The 20,373-nt window shown below is 44.9% G+C and overlaps 1 protein-coding gene across 1 annotated transcript in view; it reads left to right on the forward strand.

The window, feature by feature from the left end:
* The window catches only part of SLC25A32 (solute carrier family 25 member 32), a 173,000-nt gene that overhangs the window by 46,615 nt on the left and 106,012 nt on the right, over window positions 1-20,373 (forward strand). Inside the window, exon 2 of the mRNA XM_078686901.1 lies at window positions 13,233-13,383. Coding sequence (XP_078543027.1) covers window positions 13,233-13,383 — 151 coding nt within the window. The remainder of the gene's footprint in view (window positions 1-13,232; window positions 13,384-20,373) is intronic.

The raw sequence follows: 20,373 nt of genomic DNA on the forward strand, positions 1-20,373 counted from the left end.
GCTGGTTATTGCAGCACAGGCTAGTAATGTTTTTCTCTTTATGAAGGTGATATGGTGTATTAGAGGTGGTTGTTTGTCAAAATAAAAGGCAACTATAAAAAGCATTCCTTGGAAATGGAGTAAGAAGGAGCACATTTCATCCAGGTTTGTTAGACTGCACTCAATGCAACATACACTCCAAAGACCACTAAATTCCACACCACATAATTAAACACTACTAAATAAAAACATACACTCCACACAATACCACTCAGTGACACATAATTATATGCTACATAAATACACTGCATTCAATGCAACATACACTCCAAATAATACCACTAAGTGCCACATAATTACACGCCACATGCAAGTACAAAAAAAAGAAGAATTTGTTTTATTAAAATCTTTTTTTTAATAAGTTTTTTCAGTTGTGTATATCATCTTCGTTTCTATAAAGGTAACAAAAATGCTTAACACTTTGTATTATAACTTTTCAACATAATGCACAGCAGACACAATGCTCTACAACATATCCAAAAATTCTGCCTAAACACAATCAATCAATCAATCAATCAGCAATTTGTATAGGGCGCTACTCTCCCAGAAGGGTCTCAAGGCGCTGGGGGCGAACCGTTACTGTTCGAAAAGCCAGGTCTTGAGTTGTTTCCTGAAGGAGAGGTGGTCCTGGGTCAGCCGTAGGTGGATGGGGAGGGAGTTCCATGTCTTGGCCGCCAGGTAGGAGAAGGATCTTCCTCCAGCGGTGGCTCTGCGGATGCGTGGTACGAGGGCGAGGCTGGCAGATCGTAGCTGGCAGGTGGGTGTGTAGAAAGTGAGGCGGCTGTTGAGGTACTTCGGGCCCATGTTGTGGAGAGCCTTGGGTGCGTGGGTGAGGAGTCTGAACGTGATCCTCTTGTTGACGGGGAGCCAGTGCAGGTCTCTCAAGTGGGTCGAGATGTGGCTGTGGTGAGGGATGTCCAGGATGAGTCGTGCGGAGGCGTTCTGTATGCGCTGGAGTCTTTTCTGTAGTTTGGCAGTGGTTCCCGCGTAGAGGGTTTTCCCGTAGTCTAGTCGGCTGGTGACGAGTGCCTGGGTGACTGTGTTCCTGGTTTCGGTGGGGATCCATCGGAAGATCTTACGGAGCATGCGCAGGGTGTTAAAGCATGATGATGATACGGCGTTGACTTGTCTGGTCATCGAGAGGGAGGAGTCCAGGATGAAGCCCAGGTTTCGTGCGTGGTCCGTTGGCTTGGGGGTTGTGCCCAAGGCGGGCGGCCACCAGGAGTCGTCCCAGGTGGAGGGCGATGATCCCAGGATGAGGACTTCCGTCTTGTCTGAGTTCAGTTTCAGACGGCTGTTCTTCATCCACTTGGCGAAGCCTTTCATCCCTTCCTGGAGGCTGGCTGTGGCGGGGTCGTTGGTGAGGGAGAGGATCAGTTGGGTGTCGTCAGCGTAGGAGATGATGTTGAGGTTGTGTTGGCGTGCGATGGCTGCGAGGGGACTCATGTAGACGTTGAAGAGGGTGGGGCCGAGTGAGGATCCTTGTGGTACGCCGCAGATGACTTCGGTTGCCTTGGATCGGAACGGGGGGAGGCGGACTCTCTGGGTTCTTCCGGCGAGGAACGAGATGATCCACTCCAGAGCCTTCCCTTGGATACCGATGTTGCTGAGGCGCTGTACTAGAGTGCGGTGGCAGACAGTGTCGAACGCCGCAGATAGGTCCAGGAGGATGAGGGCTGCTGTTTCACCGTTGTCAAGCAGGGATCTGATGTCGTCGGTGGCTGCGATGAGGGCGGTCTCGGTGCTGTGGTTGGCTCGGAAGCTGGACTGCGAAGGGTCGAGGGATCCGTTAGTCTCGAGGAAGGCGGCGAGCTGTCTGTTGACGGTCTTCTCAATGACTTTGGCAGGAAAGCGGAGGAGCGAGATGGGGCGGAAGTTCTTGAGGTCGGTGGGGTCCGCTGTTGGTTTCTTTAGGAGGGCGCTGAGCTCGGCATGTTTCCAGCTCTCCGGGAAGGTGGCTGTGTTGAAGGAGATGTTGATGATGTCCCGGAGTTGGGGTGCGATGATGGAGTCGGCCTTGTTGAAGACGTGGTGGGGGCAGGGGTCGGTTGGTGGTCCGGAGTGGATGGTGTTCATCGTGCGGGTGGTGTCTTCGGTGCTGACCGGGGTCCAGTTGCAGAGGGTGGTGGTGGGGGGCGTTGTTTCGGCGGTTGGGTGCGTGGTATGTGCGCCGAAGCTGTTGTGTATGTCGGCGATCTTGCGGTGGAAGAAGGTGGCGAGTGAGTCGCAGAGGTCTTGCGAGGGTGTGATGTCGTTGTTTCCGGGGTTGGAGAACTCTCTGACGATGCTGAAGAGTTCCTTGCTGTTGTGGGTGTTGTTGTCCAGTCGTTCTTTGAATGTTGTCCTTTTGGTGGTGCGGATCAGCTGGTGGTGTTTGCGGGTGGCGTTCTTGAGGGCAGTCATGTTTTCTGTGGTCTGGTCGTGGCGCCAGGTTTTTTCAAGAGTGCGGCAGTTTTTCTTGGATGTTTTGAGTTCCTCGGTGTACCAGGAGGCTTTCTTGCTGCCGGGTCTGCAGGGAGTATTCTTCAGTGGAGCGAGGTCGTCGGCGCAGTTAGTGAGCCACTGTGTGAAGGTGCGGTCTGCTTCGTTGGGGTCCGTTGCGCTGGCAGGAGGGTTCAGGCTGAGGGAGGTGGTGAGCTGGTCGGCGGTGATCTTGCTACTGCGAGGAACCTGTTGCTGGTGGTGATGGGTCGTGGTTCTTCTGAAGCTGAAGTGGACGCAGCTGTGATCCGTCCAATGAAGTCCGGTGGAGTGGCTGAAGGAGATGTGCTTGCTGGAGGAGAAGACTGGGTCAAGCGTGTGGCTGGCGTAGTGGGTGGGGGTGTTCACCAGTTGCTTGAGTCCGAGGTTGGCGAAGTTGTCCAGCAGGGTGGTGGTGTTGCAGTCCTTGGTGTTCTCCAGGTGGAAGTTGAGGTCCCCTAGGAGGATGTAGTCAGCGGAGGGGAGGGCGTGCGGGCTGATGAAGTCTGCGATGTCTTCGCTGAATTGGGTGCGTGGTCCCGGGGGTCTGTAGATGAGGGTGCCTCTGAGGGTGGTCTTGGGGGCGGTGTGTATCTGGAAGTGGAGGTGTTCGGCAGCGGTGAAGGAGTTGTTGGAGACGGTCGTGATGCGGATGGTGTTCCTGTGAACGATGGCGATGCCTCCTCCGGTCTGGTTGGCGCGGTCTCTCCGGGTGATCTTGTATCCGTCCGGGATGGCTATGGCGATGTCGGGCGCTGAGGAGGCATTCATCCAGGTTTCCGTGAGGAAGGCGACGTCCGGTGATGTTGTGTCGAGCAGGTTCCAGAGTTCGACGGCGTGTCTGTGGACGGAGCGGGTGTTGAGCAGGATGCACTTGAGGTGAGTTTTGCTGGTGCCTGGCCTTGCGGGTGCGGTGCAGGTCCGGAGGCAGGTGAACTTGCAGGCTTGGCAGGTGAAGGGTCCGTGGGTGCGTCTCGGAGTGGCTCGGTAGCAGGCGGGGTTCCGGTCGGGTTTGAGTGCGTTGAGGGTGGCGGCGTCGTAGGTCCGTCGTGTGGGTACCAAAGGCGAGACCTATTGTCTATGCCAATGCTTGTTTTATTTTTAACTATTCCCCACCACCTCCCTGTTTCTTCTCCCATGCCCGTCCCTGTTATTTATCTTCTCCTCCCAACCTGGTCTCTTTTTTTTTTTTTTTTTAAACTTATCCTCACCCAGTTTCTTATCATCCCATCTGTATAAAGCGGCCAACGATGGCCGGTTTATAGCACTTTTTAAAATCCTCCTGTTATTCACTCCCACCACTGTAGCCACCCCCACCCGATTGCCAAAGCAAACAGCTTGTCCATGGGCGACACCCACTGGCTTTGCCAGTATTTGTTATTCCAAAGCAGCGTCTAGTGGCACAACATTGGGTCATTTGTTTACACCAGAGCATAAACTTTTTATTTTAACTACCAAAAGCTTGTAGATACTAGTAGAATTGTTGTTACACATTTTCAAGATAATTGCCTTTTCCTTAGCAAATGTGTTATCATTTACTGACTTTCATTTACCGGTTTTAGTACCCGAGCTATCCTTCTTTGATCATCTGTAAAGACTTGTTAGCGCACACATAAAACAGTGCATACTAAACATTTAGCACTGGTGGCCACTGCCCCTTTCTTCACTAGAAAAGCACGTGTGCGAGAACCTTACCTCGTTGCACCATAAAAGGCAGTAGCCACATGTTTGATAGATCTTAAGGACAGGTGAGACATAATGATCTAGCAAAACGTAATATGCCGACATTAATCTTGGTTACATTATTTGTCTTATGGGTTAGCAATGAAGCTCAATTAAAATTATTATGAAACAAGACCCCCTAATATGAGTTTACCCATTCGATTGGTGTGCTGTTAATCCTAGCCAATCTAGTTTTCATACCCTTTGCATCTAGCAACGTTATCTTTGATTTGGGTGTGTTCAGTTTAAGTCCCATTTATTCCATAAAGATGATATATTTGGACACTAGTACTTATATTCAAAGGTTGGCAGCCTGTGGTATCCTTTCGTTAGTGGGTTTTATCGACAGTAGAATGTTCATAGCCCCAACCTACTCTAAGACACAATCATGATCTAAAGGTGGGTTCACTAAATTCCGGTTACATTTGCGTGCCAATGGAAATTAGTACTGTGTGAACAAGTCACTATGACCTGGTGTTAAGAAATCGACTGCAGACTTTTTCAGATAATGTTTTTGCTTAATGTAGACATTTATTAACAATAGTTTAATAAGACATTCTTATTGGCTTCTAGGAGTTATGGGGTTTGCTTAAAAGGGTAGTTTTTCAGATCTTTTTTTAAACCACGAAAAGATGGGGAGGGCATTCTGCATCTGGCTTACTCTACTAGGGAAAGAGTAGCAGAGAGTGTCTTCTTTCTACAAATTGGGATAATAGTACTCCATAGCGCTGCACTTTTCAGCTTTCCAGTACCACCAAATGTTTGCATTTTAATTGGGATTTTTGGGTGTTAATGTGTAAGGCTTTTTAGGTTATCAATGCAATTTTTATTGGTTCTGCAGGCTCTTAGTAACCAGAGGATATCCAAAGTATGGATGATGTTGTCAAACCTCTTAGTGCTTGTGGTAAAGTGAGCATCGGAGTCTGGCTTTGGGAGGTGCCTGACACATTTTGGTAAGTTGAGTAAGGATGGCATTACCGTATTCTTTGTGAGCTGGTTGTGACATGAGTGAAAGTGTAACTTGGTATCTAGTATAAAACGTTGGGATTTCAGGGAAGGGCAGAGAGTTTGCCAATGCCATCAATTGTGTCGACGAGTCAGTAGGACGTTTTTCCTTCATGATTGACAGAGGAGGAGAAGCTCAATTCTTTGTGGTTTAAGCTTAGGTTTGAGTTTCTCTATCAGACTAAAGAATGCACTCATTATTTGTGATGTGTTAAGAGTCAATCCTTAAATGTAGCTGAGCATTGTCCTTTTGAGGATGGATAGAGACCCCTGACGCCTGTAATGGATCACTAGGTGCTGTAACATAGTTGAAAAGTAATGGAGCAATGATAGAGCGTTAACTGGCACCAAAAGGTAGTGGTGTAGGCTGCGAGACAGAGTGTTCAATTTTTACGCAGTAGAACCGATACAGCTGGACCAATTTTAGTACAGTGTTTCCCATGCCCGTTCACTCGTGTGTAGTTTTTGACAGCATCTCAAGATCAACAGGTTTTAAAGTCGCTGACAAATCAAGTAGAACTTCGAAGCAGGTGCCTAATTCATTCAAAAGATTCAGGGTGCCACCCACAGATGGAATAATTCTTCTAAAGTGTGGCTAGTTCAGAAATCTAATTGGCATCTCCCATATGATTGTTGTGAGAGCTGAAGTACATTGATGGACAGGAAAGGAAAGCAAAGCCTGTAATGGGCCTTAAAGTTTCAATTTTTATTGGAACAGCAGCCACTTTTTAGGTTGATGTGAGGCATGCTGTATTCAGGTATGGACGTGAAGCTCCGCCCACTCTCCGACCTTCTTTTCAATTGGCTGCTGTGACTAGCCTTCGTAAATGTTGGTTTTGGATTTGTTAATAGGCTTATTACTCCCACCTTAGTGCCTCACTGTCTTCTGTTGTAACCTCCCATCAGGACTGAACCTTTGACTGTGTCCTTAGTGTATAGCCTGCGTTAGTTCTTGGGGAGAAGTCTTTGCTTAATTAATCTAATGGGCCCTGTTGGAACACCAGCTTTAGCACTGGGGGCTGTTTTGGTATTTGCAGTGGAACATGTAGTCTAATTTATCACATTAGAAAACTATGACTACAAGTCCCAGAACGCCAGAAAACTTGGGACTTCAGTAGCTGGTTACGCATGGATCAGGGAAATATGGCAGTTTGGGCCAGAAAATGCTAATTAGAAGCTGTATACTAACCCTCGAATATAGAGTCCGCTCTGTACCCTTGATTCACAGTGACCATTTGGACTCCGGTTCGTGGGCCATCTATACTGATCGACAATATCTCTAAGCCTCTGATCAAGAGGCTGCCACAATACTACTGATCAAGAGTGTCCCCATACCATGGTTAGTAGCCATACCATACCAGTGATGCCTCGTAAGACTGATTGAGAACCTCCCACTATTTCTTATAGCATTCAGTACTGCTTACTGTCTCCTTTACAAACCGGTGAAAGAGACTCTCCTCAAAAGGTGATCTGCTGACGAAGAGACAACTATTACTTATCATTGATCATCTTCCCCAGATTGATGATTAAGAGCTTCTCTTCACTACAGTTATGGGATAGCCTCACTGACTGGAAATTTTTCATAATAACTCATGATCGAGAGACTTCGCCAATACCACCTTATTGAGAAAACCTTTTCTCCGTACTCCTAATGGGGATACTCATAATACTGATCAGTAATAGTCTTTTCCTACGCCAAAGATCATTGGCCATCTTTAATAAGTTTATCGAGACAGCCTGTTCCAATATGCTACCCGAGCGCCCCCGCTGCATTAAACCACAAGTGCCTCCTGTGAGTAGTGGTGAACAAGAGCTTCGCCTAATAACTGATGGAGACTTTCCACGTGCTTTTAAAAGTCTACTTCATCTCCGCACTTACCACGGGCCTCCCTAAATGCACTTAATCAAGAAATCCACCCCACACTAACAGTGTTCAGATGCCCCCCAGTGCTGATAGAAAGGTGTCCCTCAAGACCCCCGAAAGTAAACCTCCCCACCCCCACTGCAGCAGATTGAACACCTGCACCAATACCATTGTTTGAGAGCTTGTTTCCAGTATTACAGTTTATGAACCACTGTCCGATTACCCCTTGCCAAGAACCTCACTGCAGAATCACTGATGGAGAGCCTCTTCCCTGTACCACTGATTAAACGCCTTCCCCTGATTAAACGCCTTCCCCTGCACCACTGATTAAACGCCTTCCCTTAGTAGCATTGATGACGAGCCTTTTCTCCCTTGCTGTTGATCAAAGGCTTACCTAAGATCTCTGATAAGAAGTCTCTCCAGTGTCCATGCTGGGTAGCTTCTTCTCAATACAGCTACTAGAGAGACTTTATCAGTATGGATGTTCAAGAGCATTATCCCAATATGGTAGATGGAGAGACTCCCACCATACCAAACATCGTGAGCTGCCCCAAAATACACCTGATCAAGGTTTTCTCTCAGTACGGCTGTTGGAGAATCTCCTACCCAGTACCTCTTATTTGGTCACCTAAAAATGTCTGATTGAGGCTATTCTCAATCCCATTGAATTTAGTGAACCCAACAGTGTTGCTGATTTGAGTACATCTAGTACCACTGAATAAGAGCAATACCACGGATCCAAAACGTTTCCCAGTTCTGCTTATCCTGTGCTTCCAGACAAACCTCACTAAATGTCCTTAGTGCCACTGATCCAGTACCCTCCAATACTGCTGATCTGGAACATTTCCTCAGCACTGCTGATGGAGAAACTCCGTGCTATACACCAGATCTAGTTCCGCCTCTTAACAGCTGATTAATGGCTTTACTGGGTTATCCCTTGCATCTGGGCGGCAAGGGGAGGTCTGGTGGGCAGCATGTCTTTGTCCAGGCGGCGGCACTTCGCTCCCTCCCTGTGAATAACAAGCATTTCCAATGCAATAGGTCTCTCATTTTCGAAACTTTGACCTATTGTTAAATGACAATGCTTTTTATTATTTGTAGGTTATTTAAACACATAAATAAAAGGCATTGTCATTTACAATGCCAATAGCTCAAAATCTTGCAAATGCGGGAATTGTTGCATTGCAAATGCTTGTTTTAAGGAGTATGCAGTCCGAACCTCTACTCTTAGAGGATCAGAACGTAGCTTTGTTTAAAATCGCCCTTTGTAATTTGGAGTCGGTGACGAAGTAGAGATTCTGTGTGGCCTTTTGCAAGGCTTTGTATTGCACTTCTATGCTTCATGCCCCTGATGAGGTGCCAAGCCGTTTTCGCAAATGGTGGCTTGTGCTTGTTGTAAGGTTGTGGGTTTGTAGTGTGGCATATGTGGAAACTGTTTTTGTGTCCTGTCAAAAGTCCCTGACTTTGTGCATGGAATGGAGCAGAGAGGTGTGAGGGATAGAAGAACACTTGTGTTTTTTGTATCATAGTTGTGTCTGGTTAGAAAAGTGTTTGATGCAAGTGTAACTTGTGGTGCGGTCGTGCATGCTGTCGGGAACATGTTCCTCCAGTCGTTCATCTGTGTTTTATGCATGAATTGGTGCAAAGAAAAGTGAAAAATAGCTGCTTATGTCATTGTGGCTACCACCCTTGTGAGGGAGTCTTGGGAGAAGTTCCACTGATGAAAACCCTCTTTGATAGTGTAGGTGGGATCATCAGAAGGATTGTCAGTGAGGAGTAAAGATTTCTATTTTGCAGGTGTCTTTGCAGTTTTACTTAAATGAAGAATGGCTGCATATCACAGACAGCCTGATGGACAGCACTGTGTGCCTGTTCATGAGCAGTCACTAAAGTTTGGCCAAACAGGAAAGCTATGGTAAAAATGTCAATAAGGAAATGCAGTACTGATATTTCCTCAGAAACAAACTAAGACATGTTTCAGCTCTCAGAGTTCCTGTTCTCTGTGTCCTTTCTCAGAATGTTTACAGAAGACATTTAGAAACATTATCTCTAAGTGCAGTTTCGTGAAAGGCTGCAGAGCATCACATTTCTCTACCTTATTGTTTAATTGTTCTTTACCATGCTAATTTACATTTGTTGTTCTTCCCCTCCCTTCTCCCCCCTCTTTGTGTTTGGGGGGGAGGAAGGGGGGTCTTTATAATATGACATTCAAGTTAAATGTTGAGATAAGATTTTTAAAAACGCCACTGAATATACCTTGTCCCTGTCATGTACTACTTATGACCTCTTATATTACATCACCCATGACATATCATAGAGAGAACAGATTTTCTGATTGTACGCATGTGGGCTGATAATATAGAAATAGCGCAAGCCCTGAAGACAAGTGCAATTGTGCATTTATATGATGCATATTTACAAATCACTAAAGTTTGGGTGGAAGGAGTGCTCCATTGTAAACAAGGTAAAGGCTAAGTGAGCCTGATGTGGGGTTCAGAGGTATGTTCGAAAGTAGGTTGTGGCTTAAAGTCAAAGCTTGTTCTAAAAACTGTGAGAAAGGCCAAAGCTGCTGTTGACAATACATTACCCACCAGTGGATATGTATTCACATGATAAATAGTTGTAACAGTATTATAAACAGCTTGTATAAGCTGTACATTTTTATTATTAGAACTTCACTAAAGATTTTGAAACGGATAATTGTATGACTTAGAAGTTAGAGGTATCCAACTTAGAGGTGGTTTATCTCATATTGGTGTTGTACGCATTGCTTTATGGTTGCATGCCATGGTGCCCATCTCGGGGGGGGGAGGGGTGTAGTGTATTTTACCAGACTAGGGTTGTCCACAGGGCCTCGCAGAAGGTGTCTGTCCAGTGGCAAATACAGACCAGTCAACCTCTTGACTTAAATTTGGGGGACATGTGAGATTTTTAAGAGGGTAAACCTTTTAAGGTGAATACAGTACACACTTTTTTTGGTGGTGGTTCAAGGTTTAATGAAAGGGGTGACCCAATTAAAGTGTATGTGGGCATTTAGATTGTTAGATTGTTGAGGGGAAAAAGTTGCGAGGCCTTTGCCCTGCCATAAGTGACCGGCATCTGTCATCGCCCTTGAAATGAGGGATGACTCTATTAGCCCAGGGCATCCAGATTTTCAGAAAGGAAAGATCCTCTGGGAACCTAAGAGCTAGATGGCCAGGCACTGGATCTCAGATCACCACTGATGAGCAGATACCCAGAGGCCACCAATTTCTTAGAGGCCATCTTCCCCTTACACAAGATGGAGAGGGCTTGGCAGACCCACAGTTTCTTGTTGGGCATTACGTGGGTGATGCTCATTGATTGATCACAAAGAATTACCATGGGACCCCTATTGGGTGCTAATTTTCTTTACAACATGCTACCAACGGAGAACCTTTGGGCACTAATTGGCTGTACTCTTAAGTGGTAGCTTTTGGTGCAGTCTTGCCCATAGCCATAGTTGCATGTCTTTGCACTTTTCAGCAATGGATGAGTGGACACGAAAGAGAACTACTACCACACCTGCTAGCATGATATTTTGTGTAATTGTTCACTGTTTTCTACCGCTGTAACATTGGCTGGGCCCAAAGTTTTCTTCATATATCTCTTACAATTTTAAAATCTCTTGGTCCTTCGATGGACCTTGCTGTGTGCCGAGAGGGGTTGAGTATAAAGAGCCCTTATGGTCACCCAATGAGGACCAGGAATTGTATAACCAAACTACGAATGAGAAATCAAACTCATGTAAATTATCCTCAAGACAATGCTATAAAAGTAAAGGATCAGTACAGCAAGCCCGAATCCCCTGAAGAAACATAAGCAAGCCAAAATCATACACACCAAGAGTTCAGACAAAGCTATAATAAGGAATAATAACATTCGCAATTGATGCTCTGTGATTTCTCTCAAATGATCTTCTCCTGTCATTTGTAAACCCTAAATTGAGGATGCTCATTCACTTTGTTGGAAGAAATCATGGTAGCTGAGACAAATTTGTTTTATATGGTCTTTAGTAATATAAGTGCATCAATAGATTGCATAAAAAAATAAAGACAATAATGAAGAACAATTAATACCCAAATCTTGCAAGTACAGGGAAAAAGGACACACGTTGCCAGTTCGAATTGTCTTCGAATTGTCTAGGCGCATATAACATATCCAATGGTTTGGAAAGGAAAGCCATGTAAGTATGCATCAAAAGTCCTGCAAATCTCTGGAATCAGTTTGTAATCAGCTTGTATGCAGAAAAGCAGCTGTCCGTCAACACCCTCAGCTGCATAGACACGGATGTCTCATATATATATATATATATATATATATATATATATATATATATATATATATTCTTCCTGTTTCCGGGGTGAAGTCTCCTGGTGTAACCTCATCTGATCAGATCACTCAGTCCATTGGTCAGCTCAGATAGTATGTGGGTCGGACGACATAAAGAAGGCACATAGTGCAGACCAATTACGCAGTTCTTAAGTCATTCTGCAAATGAAACGTTAGTGCCCGTAAGATGAGCATAAGACACGAGTTTGAAAGGACAGTTCCCCTGGCAGTAGTCCTACATTGGTAACATTTTGTAGCAAAATCTTTATACAATACAGGAGAATCTCGAGGGAAAAGAAACTTGTTACAGTCAACTGTTATATCGAGCGATTCTTTCACACTGTGTGCATAGCGAAGCAGAAAACTTCATGAATACAGCTTGGCCTATGTTAGCTTAGGCTAATATAACGTAGAATATATACTACTTATAAGCATACATTTACCAATCCATGAAAAAGACGATGTTCTAGTATAGCTTCTGATGCACTTAAGATGATTTAGTACATTTTATTAAATAATTAATCTAAAAATGGGGTACTACTACAATTATAAGTACCAATATGTAAATGCATTCTAAAATATATAAGTAAAATCTTGTTTCAAGAAATTAATATTAGCACACATATAAGGAACATTATCTGAAAGTTTGGCAAAAACATCTTTGAGTAGAAATGTGTAGCACCTACTTTTCTTTTGTCATTTCCGGTGCACACATTATCACACATAAAGGTTAATTTTAATAAAGTTCACAATCAAAATCAAGATCCGTCATTCTATTTAATAAAGCTCATTTGTTATTCTTTAATGTAAATGGAATTTAAGAACGACTACAGGTGACTTTAATAACGTGAGAATTTCATTATGTACACATTTTCTAACACACCTTAAAACTCATTTAGTAAATCACAACCTATGTTACTTATACGAATGATATCATCTAAACTAGTTTTCTGCATGCTTTTATGATGCAGCAACTAAAATTCTTTGTTTTCAGCATCTTTTCAATAACATGTTTTTGTCACACTTTTTTATTTTCTCGCAAAAAGTGTCATGTCCAGTTTTGTTAGCCTTTATTAAAAAGGTAAATGTAATTTCCGCTCCATCACTACCTAGTATATTAGAGCCCTTCTGGGATAGGTCGCACTCGACAGCATACAGATGCCGCTGTTCATGATGGAGTGGAGGGAGAGAAATCACCTCACTCTTGTGAGTGAGCCACTACTAGGGCACGTGACAGGGAGGGAGGATCACTAGGATTGATTGTGCTTATCGTCTGAGTGTATTTAGCTTCATGGCCAGAGAGCTGTGGTTTTACCTTGCTGCATCACTAGCTGTTGGAAATAAACTATGGAGTTTGACAGCCAGTGGGTTTAGGAGAATAACTGTTTCAGAAAATGCTCGAAGAGGTTTTCTTGGCCCACAAAGCAGAGTGGAGGTAATTAGACTTCCATACATATACTTCATGGTCATATAGTATGTAAGTATCATGACTTTAGAGTCTGCATAACACACATATTTGCCATGTGCCTGCTGTTGTGCAGCTAGCACCAAGTTAGATCCACACATAAAAAGTGTCGCTAAGAGGTTCATGGGTCATATGGTGGAGAAAGACTAGTTAGGCATGTACAGCTTTTATACACTGGGCTGTTTTGATATCATGTCAATGTCTTTAATGATTTTTAGCGTGGTGCATCACTGCATGAGCGTTTCTTGTATTATTATTTTTTGTGTAGCAGCCACTATGGTGTTGTTATGATCCCATGCCCACTAAAACCTTTTGTTTCTTTTGCAGTCAGCGATGGATTGGAACTGCGGCCGAAGTACAATGGGATTCTGCATTGCATGACCACCGTCTGGAGGCATGAAGGACTGCGAGGCCTTTACCAGGGAGTCACCCCAAACATGTGGGGGGCTGGAGCTTCCTGGGGCCTCTACTTTCTGTTGTGAGTTTACACTTTGCCAAATGGTTTCTTCTGTTTAAGGTTATCGAAAAAGCATTTTTCTGTGTCCCGTATTTACATTTTCTGCACCTCCTTTGTTCCAACCATAAATATGTATTATTTCACAAACCAAAGCCAGTCTTTTTTAGGTCTTACCTTGGCAGCACTTGCGCTGTCTCTTTGAGACATGCTGTATTCAGGTATGGATTTGAAGCTCTTCCTATTTTCCACCCATCTTTTCGATTGACTCCTGATACTGTCCTTTGTAAATGGCAGCTTTTGATTCGTCTATAGGCTTAGTAGTCCTTCCTTAGAACGTCCTTTTCTCACCTCACCAGAGGACTGGCCTTCGTACATGTGTTGTTACTTGTTTGTTTTATGAACAGTCTGTTAGCACTATTTTCTTAAATGACTTTCTCCAATTGCACACACGACATGCTTTCCTGCAACCCAACCCGTTTTTTTTTGTGTTAAATCCCTGCGGCCGTGCTCTATTTTATATTATTTTGGGGTTTCAGGTAACGGTTTTAAACCATGCTTTGTTTTTTTCAAACACAAGGCACACTTCAAGCTTGAGAATGGTGACCGCATATTTTTTTTGTTATGCGCGGCTCGCCGAAAGCAATCGTAACACACACTGAACAATGGTGCCTGCAGGTCCGCAGCCCCTCATCCCCGAGCTGCACCCGTGCTCCACGCTTTAGGTTTTAGCCCGACACCTGCTTATATATCAACAACACGGCACCATCCGTAATATTTTTGTAGGCTCCCGCTTTTTCTCCCTGTGCTGCTGATCTCGCTAGTCCTCTTTTATGAGTGTTTTTTTTAAACATTTTTATCTTTAGCATGGCGCCTGCTTCACGGGTCGCCATAAGCATGACTTTTATCTGCACGGGCGCCACTCTTTGTATTTCAGCACAGCTCCCGCTTTTGTTTACTTCTGTATACTTATTTCTTTAAAAGCGCTGCGCTTTTCACAAGCGCTACTCTCTACTTTTTATTTCTTCCTCTACGTCCCAGTGCTTTGAGACGCAGATTTGCTGGCTTCTGCGGACCTTTTGAAGCTGGTGTGTTTGCCCTCCATTATTACAGGCAAGTTTCATGGTTGAATATACCATCTTCATGTTTGCACATTATAAACAAGCATTGCAAATGCAATAGGTTTCGCATATGTTGGTGTTATTGGCATTATAAATGGCAATGCTTTTTACCTAGTCATGTTGCAGTACTGTCTGTGGCCAAAAGAGGGACCTCTTTTGGCTACATACTGAACTGCTCCCTGCAACATGGCTAGGTTAAAAACGTTGGCATTTATTATGCCCATAACTCCATCTCCAACATTCTCGAAACCTATTGCACTTGCAATGCTTGTTATTTTGATGCCCCAGATCGTGCTCATAGCATTTTTCTCGTACGGTGTTTTTCCAGTCCCTATGTCTGCTCGGGTTAGAAACTTTAGCTTGTAAAACTTACTCGGTGATTTCCAATAAAGAAACAGATTTTTTAATTTACAATTCTTGTGAAAGAATACAAATTACTGTACTCATTACATAATATTTTGCTTATGAGAATTTTTAACATCCACTGGCAGGGAAAGTTAATGGGCTTGTTGAATCTGTACCTTAGACTATTTGGGATTTGGGAATATTTCTGATTAGACAACCCTGTCTACTACTGTCCCTGACTTTAAACTAATTCACTCAATTGAAATGTTATAATTCTAGCTGACAAATCGGCTTTCCAGTGCTTCCCTTCTATTTTCTTCAAGGTCGCCAAAGTCTGCATATTCTGACACTCCATTCCATACTACAGAATGCTGGAACATTTGCACTATTAACTCTAGTGCTTTAAAGTTTCACTTCCTTAAAGTGGTTACTAGCAGAAGAAATCATAATCATGTGGAGGTTGCTTTTGCAAGATGAGTAGTTAGGTGTGCTCACCCAAGCACATTTCTAGAAAGCAACATGTCCAATTACATATATTCATTAGCAGTTTCTATTTGTTTTTTTAACCTTTTTCAAAAGTCCTTCTCTAACTTGCAATTTCCTTCCAGGTCCAAAGAACATAGTTATAGATTTTGTTTCAAGTTCATCCACAACTTCTGGTTCTCAGCATATATGTGTACCACTGTCAATTGTCTTTGGAGAACAAAAGGCTCAAGTTCGAATGACATAATATCATCAGCATACGTGATTGATTAATGGAGGTGATCACCACACAAATTGGGAGCAAAACAACGATCAGAAGCATTGAACAGTGCTGCTGTACAATAGTTTGCTGCCTCATGTCTTGATCCCATGTTTTTTTTTACAAAAATTGCCCATATAAATTTCCTCACAAGATGAGGATAGTTATAGTGTAGTTAAACTTGTATTACATGTTGCCACAAATATTTTCTCCCAGATCCCAGCAGTACTGGGATTGTGTTCCTAACCTGACCCTGAACTCTCGGAGTCTCTGAAAGAAGAATAGTCTCCTCTATTCTCACCTTGGTTGCATAAATGTGACCTATCTTTGTCTGTCCAGTTCTATTTCGACCATCTAATACTGTGTTGATTGCACATACTTTACATAATGCAGTAAAAATATAATACTCCTGCTCCTCAATAAGTATGAATTATTGGTTACCTCCTTCACTGTTGACATAGCCGTATCTGACCACAAATCCCTCAGGTTCCCTTTCATTAGGGATTCCTAAGTAGAACACCACGAACGTGCTTCCGATTTTTTTTTTCCATTCTTCGTTCAGCTTTAGTGGGCCCAAAACCAGATTTGGGCATATAAGGATTAGGGTTCTTGATCCAGCCATGCAACTTCCCATATTTATCAGTTACATTTGTTTGTCTCCGCTATTTCAGTTGGTAAAACAAACCAACCAAGAACCCCCTTCCAACTCAGATGCAAATTCGCACTCACCTTCAAGTAGTTAGCTGCTGCAAGACAGTCAGCCTCACTCCTATAATTAAGCAAACAACTGAACGTCAACACCGTTACATACACCTAAATAGGGTAAGTGACTATTTGAGTATTTCTTTTAGAAATTATGCAGGCTTTAAAATACCCCACAATGAAGCTAATGCTCTGTGGATAAGAAAATTAGACTTGTTGAATCATTCATAACTTCCTCAAAGATGAACAGATAATAAGGCCCCAGAGGATGTAAACACTGATCAGTATAACATTGACTACTTGGGCCTTAGGTTTTAACCAGAGTGCTTTTTATGACCTTTACCTCTCTTCATTCGGTATTTAGATGAACGGAATTCCATTTATATGTTGCTCTTAGTAAAATTGGGAGGCCATACTTTGCATGGCCATTTACAATTCCCTGCCCCCTTAAGAGTACACGGATTATATTGGCTTGGACAACGAGGAGTATCTCCCCATCCCCTAGGTGTTAGGAAAACAGCACTGATACCAGTGAAGTTGAATGGAGAAGGGGACTGTTAGATCTGGGGGTCTCTAGTTGGCAGAGGTAGGTACCACTGTCCAAATAGGGACCCTTGCTTCTAGTCAGGGCATGGAGATGACCCTCTGAGATAACCCCTGCTCACCCTCTAGGTAGCTTGGCACGAGCAGTCTAGGCTAACCAGAGGCAATGCGTAAAGTATTTGTACCAACACTCACAGTAACACAGTGAAAACACCACAAACTGACTCCACAACAGTTTAGAATAATAAAGGTATTTTAATTTAAACTACACAAGACCAAAACGACAAAAATCCAACATACACAGTTCAAGAATATGGTTTCAAAAGAGGTCTTTAAGGTTGCGTTAAAATTCTTAGGTTGCGATAGAATTCTCTACTGATGCGTGAAAAGTTCACAGTTGCGTCACGTTTACTCACAGTACCTTTTTGTTGCAACAAAGTTCCAAAAGCAGAAGCTAGTGCGGTGGAAAACAAGCGATGCGTTGCTCCTGAGACCCTGGGGAGGCGTTTGCGACAGCCCCGCTGCAGCAGCGGGCGTGTTGCGACGAATCCGGTCTGTATGGGGAGGAAGGCCACTTGTATGGATTCCGGTGCGTAGGTTCCGTAGGAAGTCTGTTCTCGCAAAGGCACGATGCGACGATCTCGTAGGGGCTGCGACGATCTCCGGGGCGACGATGCGCGGTCCAGCGGTGATCCTCTCTCTCGCAGCTCCTCGATGCGATGGTTCTGCGACGATGCTCGCAGCGACGTGATGCGGTCCGCAAGCAAGCGTTGCGGCGTTCTCACCCAGCGACGACAGGCTCTGCGACGACTCTCGCAGCGATGTTCGATTCTCCCGCACCGGTCTGCTGCGTCCCGCAAACGAAGGATGCGGCGTCTCTGGCAGCGGCGTCAGGCGCTGCGATGATCTCGACCTCCGTAGCGGCGGGAAACTTCTCGCACTGTCGGTTATGCGCTCCGCAAGCGAGCGATGCGACACTTTTCAAGTTCAAAAGTCACTCCAGCTTAGTTTCAAGCTTCCCAGCTCAGGTACAACTTCCAGAGGCCCCACAACTGGATCAAGCACTCTAGGAAGGACAGAACTCTCGCAGCAGAGTTCAGGGAAGCTGGGGGTGAAGTCCTTTTGTTCCTGGGACTTCAAAACAGGGAGCCAGCTCTTCTCAGGCCCTTGGAGATTCCTTCAAGCAAGGGGACACAGCACAAAGCAAAGTCCTTCCCCTTTCCTTGGCAGCAAAGCAACAGGTCAGGACAGTCTTCCTTCTTCAGTTTCAGCTTTCTCCTTGGCAGAGGTTCCTTCTTGCTTTCCAGGATGATCTAATTTTCTGTTGTCAGGGGTCCTGTACTTATACCCCTAAAGTCTTTGTTCTCTTGGTGCATGTGGGCCCTGAGCCCGGTCTAAACCAGTTCTGGGTGGATCCTGAGCACTTTGTTTTGCTGGCTGCATCTTTCCTTTCAGAGTGAGGGGCAGGGTCCTCAGCCGCCCAGCAGGGGGGTGGAGCCAGCATTGTGGAAGGCAGGCACAGCCCTATTCAGCCCAGGTGCTAACTCCTCCCACCACTCCAGTTGCAAATGCAGTCATTCAGCCTAGTGCTGACTCATCCAGCCTCCTGGGGAATCCCCCAGCCCCTGTCACTCTCAAACCAGACAGTCAATACACAAACAGGCCCAGGCCCACAGAAGGGTCAGACAAGAGAACAGCAACTTTCTAAAAGTGCTGTTCTCAAACACAGGATTTAAAAACAACCTTTCCTAAAAGATGTTATTAAATTCTGAGTTCAGGGATACTAGATACTTATGTCCTATCTTGTTCCTATGGGAAGAAATGCTGTTAACCACTGTAGCCAGCATCCCCATGTTAACCTATGGAGCAAGATAGCCTTACAGTAGTGAAAAACGAAAATGGCTGCCATTCACTACCAGAGCATGTCACCTGCACTAGTACATGCTCTACCTTTTACATACACTGCACCCTGCCCAGGGGGGTACCTTGGGCCTTCCATAGGGGTGACTGATGTGCACAAAAAGGAAAGGGTTAGGTGGGGACACTGACCAGGAGGACATGGCAGTTCTAAACTGCACACAGGCACTGCAGTGTCAGGCCTGAGACATCATTTTAGGGCTACTCCTGTGGGTGGCACAATCGGTGCTGCAGGCCCACTAGTAGCATTTGTCATCACCAGCCCTGGCACACCCAGTGCACCTTTCTAGGGACTTCATGGTGATACAAATGTGCCAAACATGTATATCCAATCAGAATAGCAATTTACACAGAGAGCATATGCACTTTAGCACTGATTAGCAGTGGTAAAGTGTGCAGAGTCCTATTGCCAACAGCCGCGGGTCAGGAAAAATAAGGGAGGAAGAAGCAAAAAGTTTGAGGATGACCCTGCAAGAAGGGCCAGTTCCAACAGGGACTAATGAGTAACATGTGCTTTTAGTTCAGTGTGAGTGTATGTTCTTGGTAATGCATCTCCTGCATCTCCACTGCCAGACTTCCTGAATGAACTACCTGATCCAAAATGCACTGCTGTATCCCCATCAGCAACTTCGGAGAAAAGGTGGTAAGTGCCTCTGTAGAATGGTTGTAAGCTGTTTCAACTGCTGACCATGCATTCTAACTGCGGTCTATGCATTCTAACTGTGGTCTATGCATTCTAACTGTGGTCTATGCATTCTAACTGCGGTCTATGCATTCTAACTGCGGTCTATGCATTCTAACTGCAGTTCATGCATTCTAGCTGCAGTTCATGCATTCTAGCTGCAGTTCATGCATTCTAGCTGCAGTTCATGCATTCTAACTGCTGTCCATGCATTCTAACTGCTGTCCATGCATTCTAACTGCTGTCCATGCATTCTAACTGCGGTCCATGCATTCTAACTGCGGTCCATGCATTCTAACTGCGGTCCATGCATTCTAACTGCGGTCCATGCATTCTAACTGCGCTCTATGCATTCTAACTGCGCTCTATGCTTTCTAACTGCGGGCCGTGCATTCTTACTGCAATCCATGCATTCTAACTGCAATCCATGCATTCTAACTGCAATCCATGCATTCTAACTGCAATCCATGCATTCTAACTGCAATTCATGCATTCTTCATACAGTCCATGCATTCTACATGCAGGCCGCGCGTTCCAAGTGCAGGCCGCGCGTTCCAAGTGCAGGCCGCGCGTTCCAAGTGCAGGCCGCGCGTTCCAAGTGCCGGCCGCGCGTTCCAAGTGCCGGCCGCGCGTTCCAAGTGCAGGCCGCGCATTCTAAGTGCAGGCCGCGCATGCAGTCTAACTACAGTCCATGCATTCTAGCTGCAGTCCAAATATTCTAACTCCTGTCCATACATTTATCCTAACTGCTATCTATGCACTGGCCTCTTGAGGTATGTTGGCGGGCCCGGGGATGAGAGTCAGGATGTTAGGACTCTGGGATGCATTAGGAAAGGCACAGATCACTTCCTCATTGGAATACAAGCTCAGAGCATTTGACTCTGATTGACCCCCTTTCTGTAGTTCTGAGCTCCCTAGTCCGAGAACGACGAAACCTGAAATGCACCAAACACCTTGGGGCC

This window comes from Lissotriton helveticus, chromosome 4_1, assembly GCF_964261635.1.
Source record: "Lissotriton helveticus chromosome 4_1, aLisHel1.1, whole genome shotgun sequence".
Lineage (NCBI taxonomy): Eukaryota > Metazoa > Chordata > Amphibia > Caudata > Salamandridae > Lissotriton > Lissotriton helveticus.